This window comes from Argiope bruennichi, chromosome 2 (assembly GCF_947563725.1).
Source record: "Argiope bruennichi chromosome 2, qqArgBrue1.1, whole genome shotgun sequence".
Classification (NCBI taxonomy): Eukaryota; Metazoa; Arthropoda; class Arachnida; order Araneae; family Araneidae; genus Argiope; species Argiope bruennichi.
The window spans coordinates 53783672-53790875 of record NC_079152.1 but is presented as its reverse complement, the minus strand read 5'-3'; the positions used below and the strand labels follow the sequence as shown (position 1 = coordinate 53790875).

The 7204-nt window shown below is 30.0% G+C and overlaps 1 protein-coding gene across 1 annotated transcript; it reads left to right on the top strand.

Annotated features, from left to right (window-relative positions):
- The first annotated feature begins 2813 nt into the window (after window positions 1-2813).
- On the top strand, window positions 2814-3827 carry LOC129962188 (activator of 90 kDa heat shock protein ATPase homolog 1-like). Its single transcript, XM_056075928.1, has one exon. The coding sequence runs from the start codon at window positions 2814-2816 to the stop codon at window positions 3825-3827; it is 1014 nt and encodes a 337-aa protein (XP_055931903.1).
- Window positions 3828-7204: the final 3377 nt, after the last annotated feature.

The window sequence follows — 7204 nt, the reverse complement described above, 5'->3', positions numbered from 1 at the left end:
AAAAAAAGTACACAGAAATATTTGTATGACTTAAATAGGTTCATTATAGTAGAGTTTGCTACTCGAAATCTGTTTTCTCAAAGTTCCAGTACATTACATAGCAAAAACAGAGCTTTTGTTAGAAATAACGTAAGATACTCGGATAAAAAATGACATTTTTTAATTCAATCAGTCTAAAAAAATCTGCGTGACTGAATACTTGGTAATCGGATTGTACAATATTACAAAGGAGAAATTAAATGGTTGGAATAGTGATGATAATTGATTTCCAAATTGGGCGTTAGATTTAACACATTTAAGATTTATCGTTTGATAGTCATCTTAAAAGTTTGCGAAAGCTTTATGAATTTGGGGACATTTTTAAATAACTTTTAGTCCAATTAACATGGTTATTTCCGAGGTATAACATCAAATATATTATTAGATTTAACATGATTAAAACTTGACATTTGGCTAATGGTGCGATAACTTGGTGGCAAAACTATATTCTTTTCTTAAATTGACTAAAAACATTAATGAGGTTTTCACAAAATGTGTGTTACGCAATAAATATATTGAAACTGCCATCAAATTTTACATTCTACTACTCCCTCTAGATTTTTAACAAATTCTTAAATGTCTATATATTGCGTGTCCTCTGTAAAGTCTAGAAAGATAGAAGAAAAATTTTATCATATTTTTAGCACGCCTTAAAAACGATATATGTCAATATATTACACAGTTTTTAATTAAAGCTTTATTACTTACCTATCGATATATTATATGGGAAAAGCACATTTCACCGATCAGATTCAATGATATTTGTATACTGTCATATAAAAGTGATCCGCAACAAATATAAGCAAAACCATTTTAATCCGTTGAGTAAGTGATGATGAAAACACACAAACCATGTGTTTCATTATAATTTAACTTTATGTACTCCAGGCTCATACAATTATTGAAATTTGCTATTAAAGCGAACCTTCTTCTTTCGCGGATTTTTTTTATTGCAGTCTATTCTAGAAGTTTTCAAGAATCTATCATATTTCATATTTTTTTCTAACACTGTTTTCTTTTTTCAGTTATTACGGGTGATATTAAATACTGCGAAACATTTTGATTATACGCAATGGCAAGAAACGAACAAACAATTCATTTCGGTGTACTTATCGGTTGTAGAGACCACAGGGTCGAAGTGCCAAAAGTGCAAAACAGCGCCAAATTATGTTTTTAATTATTGGTTTTAATATTCATCATATTGCCATTATTCGCCAAATTTCTTGTTGGTGGCTATTATGAAAAATGATCGCCAACAAGTGTTAATCTTTAACCAATGTTTAATAATTTTTAACACGTGTTTCTTATACACCATCTAGGAATTCTTTTTTCGCTCCCCCCCCCCAAAAAAAATCTTTCAAAAAAAATCATTTTGTTTAGTGTTCGTTGTATCATAAGCGCTTGAAAACAGCATTCATATTTTCAGAAATTAAATTTTTTGTGTTACCTGTGATCGGCAATGGTAAAGACGCAATAATAAAATTGGTTTGAAATTTAATTTAAAGTACCTCTAATTTGTTTATTTCAGAGACAGGTTGTGAGATGCAGAGCAGCAAAGTACAATTCCCAAGTACCCTTCGATTTTGTAAGGATTATCAATATGGTAACCCAAATAAGCAAACGGAATAATTTTTCTAACAACTCTTTTTTTCTTTTTTGTTCGAGTTTTGTTTTGCTTTGATTAGCCTTCTTGGCGATAAGAACGAGTGCATTTTTATATTTCTCCATTTTTTTTTTATTTGAATCGCGTTGATTGTATATTTTTATAGATGTATTATGTTTTTAATGAACTATACTGTGAAATTTAGACTATACTTTTATTAACCGTTTTACTATTCAAGTCTTTGTAAATGGCAATAGTTTAAAATTTCCTGTATCATTTAAAATAAAATTGAAATGGGAAAAAAATGCTTATATCTTAAAAAACTTTGACTTCCACATTCCGATTTTTTTTTAAAAAATCTTGAATTTGAAAACTATTGTTATTGATGAAAAAACAGTTTTTAATTTAATATTTATTTTGTTTACCTTTTGTTAAACTTTGAGCATTATTGGTAAAGCCGACTGACTGACGAAACTAAAATACAAAACATCAAAACTTTTGAACTGAATGTATCGAAACATTAATATCCAATCCATTTATTTTATAAATTGTGTGAGAAAATATGACAAAAGGCGACAAAAAAAAACCGCATTAAAAATATTATATTTATTTTGGATAAATAAGTATTCACAAGTCTACAACCAGAATCAGTGGCGTAGAATTCCAAATTATAAATTCTGAACTAAAACGTTTGTAGCAGTTAGACTTACCGTTAATAAGCTCTATATCGTTTGCAAATAAATTCTGAAGAATAGGCAAAAATATAAATGTTTTTTTAACAAAAATAAAAAAAGGAGTGGCAAAATTGATAATACTCGTTTTTTGTTAACATGCCATACCTTCTATTTACTACTGTCATTTAATGGAATTATATTGTATTGTAAATTTCAAAAATTATCACTTAATCTAACACGATTAACTGACAATTTTTAATTAAAAATCCTAATTTAATTTGAATTCTGTATTAAACTTGTTTATCTATCGTTTAGAAAAATTAAGCGTTATCGGTAAAGCCGATTGATCGTCAATATCAAAATTCTTAAAATGAACGTGAAAATATTCTTCACGTGCAAATGAAAGAACAATTATTGATATTTTTAGACAACATTAATTCCAATTCAAGTTAAATCACCACTACTATATCATACATATAAGTAATATATTTAATTAGATGGCTAAATGGGGAAAAGGTGATCCTCGACGGTTGGTTGAAGACCGGCCTGATGCAAAGAATGTTAACAACTGGCACTGGTCTGAAAAAAATGCATCTTACTGGTCCAAAGAAAAGTTAAAGAAAATTTTTATTGGAGCTAAGATACAAGATGAAATTGCTCAGTGTGTGATAGTAGAAATGACTAAATGCGAAGGTGATGCTATTGTAAATAATAGAAAATCTAAATTAATCGTTTTCTATGACTGGGTAATAGAGTTTAAATGGATTGGTTCTTTAAAATATGACGACTCTGATGTTGAAGGATATATTGAAATTCATAATTTTTCAGAAGACCACGACATTAACGATATTAAAATCCGTGTGCATTCAGAAACAAATGGAGCCAAAGGAGAAGTTATCAGAGATGCAATTCAAGAAGCTTGCGTTGAAGTTATTCGTAAGAATCTGAAAGAATACGTAACTTCTTTGAAAGAAGAATTCGCAAATGAACTTATTTTGCCTGTGAAAGACAACGTACAAAAAGACATGTTTAAATGCAAAAAAAGCATCGAAAAAATTAAATTATTTGACGAAACAGGTTCAAAAACTGCTAAAAGTGATATCTTCGAAACTTGTGAAATAAGTAACACGGAAACATTTAAGTGCACTGCGCAGGAATTCTATTTAGCTATGACTTTGAAAGAATTAGTTCAAGCCTTTACTCAAAGTAATTGCATTTTAGAAACTGAAGAAGGAGGCAGATTCGAATTGTTTGATGGTAACGTTCAAGGTTATTTTACTAAACTTGTTCCGTATCGATTAATAGAGCAAAAATGGAGATTCAGAACTTGGCCTGAAGGACATTTTTCCAATGTGTCTATTGATATTAATGAAAGGTCAGATTGTACAGAAATAAATATTCACCACAAAGATATTCCAAAAGACTTTCTAGAATTTACGAGAGAAGGATGGAAGAAGTTTTATTGGGACAGCATGAAAAGAATTTTAGGTTTTGGAAGTTTTCTTCTATGAAGTAACTTGAACTTGTAGCTATGTACTTTTCTGTTATTTTTACAACAGCTAAAATGCATGCTCGGATAAAATTATGTTTCTTTACAAAAGATCCTATGTTTAATGATATAAAACATATTTCTACTTCTTATAGAAAAATGTATTTTTTTGTTAGCTCCATGTTTGGTAACAGCTGCTATTGAGCTAACGAAAAAGTACTCATTTTGATAAACAAATTTAATTTTTAGTTACTATGTTAACCCGTTTTATTAAGCCATGCCAAGACATCTTCTCGCCCACAAAATTACTTTGTAAATCATTTCGTTTCTGTACGTTCAGTCAGTTATAAGACAAATTGGCGTATCTTCGCTTAGCGAGTGTGCTAAATTCTAGCTTTCAACCAAGAAATGTATGGAGTTATAGCATTTTATATTAAACTTAAAGAAGTTGCTTTTTGATTTATTATGTACATTACAATTTTTGTAAAGAAAGTTATGAAGTATACCAAAAATGTTAGATAATTGCCCATGTTGCGATTCTTTTTGGCTGCTGAGAATGATGTTTCAAGTCAGATTTCCACCACTTTGTTAAAATAAACTCATAAGGGAAAAAAAAAAATGTAATCATATGCATTAAGTTTGGCTCCAAACTATGTTGATTGTATTCTTCTTTATTTGGTTCTTTTTAAACGTAATGCTATTGCGTATTACCCAAAGAAAAATTTATAGTTCATGAAACCCTGTTTTTGTTGTATTAACTTATAAAATTAATTTAAAAAATAAAATAGTTTGCGATTCAAAAATAAAATTGTGTTTTTTTTCTTCTGTCAAAATTATTATTATGCCTGATTCAGATATTATTAAATTGATATGAGCTTTTTCACATTTCATATAAAAGCATATTTTTTCTATTGTCTATAAAAAAATAGATTCCTCATGTTTGCAAATCGAAAATTTTCTTTTATAAATATGACAGATAACAATATATATATATATATATATATATATATATATATATATATATATATATATTTCGTCATTTTAGGGAATATTTTGAATAAATTACTACTAATTCCATAAAATGATTAACATTAGGCTTATATTGATCATCCATTTTCTAACCACATAGTTTTTCGCGATTATGTAACAATATTTTCATGTTCCTCATTAAGCACCGCAGATAAAAAACAGAAACTCTCTTCTGTAGCTCTTGTTAACGTAAAAAATTGATGCTATTAAATGTCTGAGGTAAAAATTCAAAAATATATGAATTTTTGCAACAATAAAAAAAGGTTTGCTTAAAATTATGTACGTGCGTGTAAAAAATTACCAAAATCAAGAAAAATACAAACTTAATTAATTTCATTAAAAGATTTTTTTTTAAATTTTAGGCGCAGAATTCATTTTTGCATGATGATCTGTTTTGGAAATTATCTTGGTAAAATATAAAATCTCGCTTAATTTTCGATTGATTGAAATTTTGTGAAATTCACACAAAAGTGCACATTCCTACCCTCCTATATATATTTGTGCCAAATGTGACTGCTCCAAGTTAATGGTCTAACCGGTGCTGCGCCAATGTACACATGCGCACTTTGTCCTTAACAGTTAGTAAAGAATAATGTTTCACAAGAAAATTATTAAATTACTTTATTAACATTAAAAAATTAATGTAGTCTAATTAGGTTACGTTTTTGCTTAATTTTTTGTTAGTGGATTATAAAGTTCTGAAAATTGATTTGTAGATTTTTTTCTTTTCGAACAAATAGAAGATTGAGCATGATCTGCAAAATATTTTGATGCAGAATATTGGGCCTTTCTTAACCATTCAAGTATTGGTTAGCCCTAGAGATATCTACAGAAGTGTTTGGAAATGGTGAACAGCAAGTATGAAAAGAAAAATTCAATTAAAAGTATATTTCCCTAATAACAAGCGGTTAATCGAATTACTCAATGAAAACAATTTTTTTCCTCAGAACCTGTGATAACATCTTAGCCGAAAGACAAAGATTAGTAGGCAAAAATGCTACATCTTGTTTATTTGGCAGTTTATTGATTATTCTGCTGAATATAGTTCCATTTGTAAGCTGAACGAGTAATATTTAAATCAAATGTCTAAAAACATCGTAAACTTAACATTGAGTTCTTATTCGACCGATGAAAAATATTTGGCTAAATGCGAAATCTTATTCACTTGTCACTTTATTGATTATATTGCAAAAAGTAATGTAATTTATAAACTGAATGAACGACATTTGAATCAAATATCTGAAAATCTGCGGTCCACCAAAAAATTTCGGCAGAATGCAATATCTTATTAACTTTATCGGATATATAGCCAAAAGTAAGGCAAACTATAAGCTTGATGAATGACATTTCAATCAAAGTCTGAAAATCTGCGAATTTAACTTCTTTGAAGTCTATCGCCATGCGTTTATAGTCGGTCGATCAAAATTTGTCCGCAAAACGCGACATCTTATTGATTTACTTCCCTATCGATTATTTTGTCAAATATAGTCAAACCGCTCTAACTATTACTTGGATATTTCAACTGTTTACAACATATTAAATTTAAGGTAATTTTTAAATTATCATATTCAAGAATGTTTAGCTCTCCATAACCATCCTAAAGTGGTGAAGACTTTTGCCAACGGAATTCTTAATCTCTCACCAATGGAGGGGGGGGGAACAAGTGGCTGTCGACAGACAATTGCTCCCCTGCCACTAATGCTGCTCAAAAGCAAAAGAGACATAGATTTTTCTTCAATGATTTTAGTATGAGATTTTGATAGAGATTTCTTTGACACGTGTAGTCTTAGGAAAGGGAATCTTAGGTATCTTTAGAAGAATGTTGTAAACATTAGGAAATTTTATTCCTTTGCTCGGAGCGTGAGAACAGGCTGAAGTCATCAGTTTCCTATAGCACCTGTAGAATTAATTAAAAAGGGGGAATTGGATCAGGGAATAGGGAAATACTTTATAACTTTATAATGAAATTAACATAGACTTATTTGAGATAAAAATTAGGCAATCAATTAGAATTTAAATTAAGAGTTTGTAGCGGATTGGTATGGGCGAGGACAGAACCCGGGACCTTGTAGTTCGCAGCCCAGTAACATGACCACAATAAAGAAGCAATTGCTGGTGTAGCGTAGCTGTAAACTGGCTTATAAACTTTCACCACAGACTCCCTCCAGTAAGTCAGAGGTGAGATGGACGATATGGCTGTTGAGTGGTGATGTATTTAGTTGTTGAGTCTAATGCGCCTGTACTCATTTGAGTAGCGCCAAGCGTTATGGCAAGCGAGAGCGTGTGTGTGAGTGGTTGCTGTTGCTGCGTCAAGTGAGTCTGACGACTTTGGTTTTTCTGTGTGTAGATGGCGCCACAACAGCTGTACGA

What these genes read in the sequence shown, in the direction of transcription:
- LOC129962188 (XM_056075928.1), top strand. Translation starts at nt 2,814, where the DNA reads ATGGCTAAATGGGGAAAAGGTGATCCTCGACGGTTGGTTGAAGACCGG.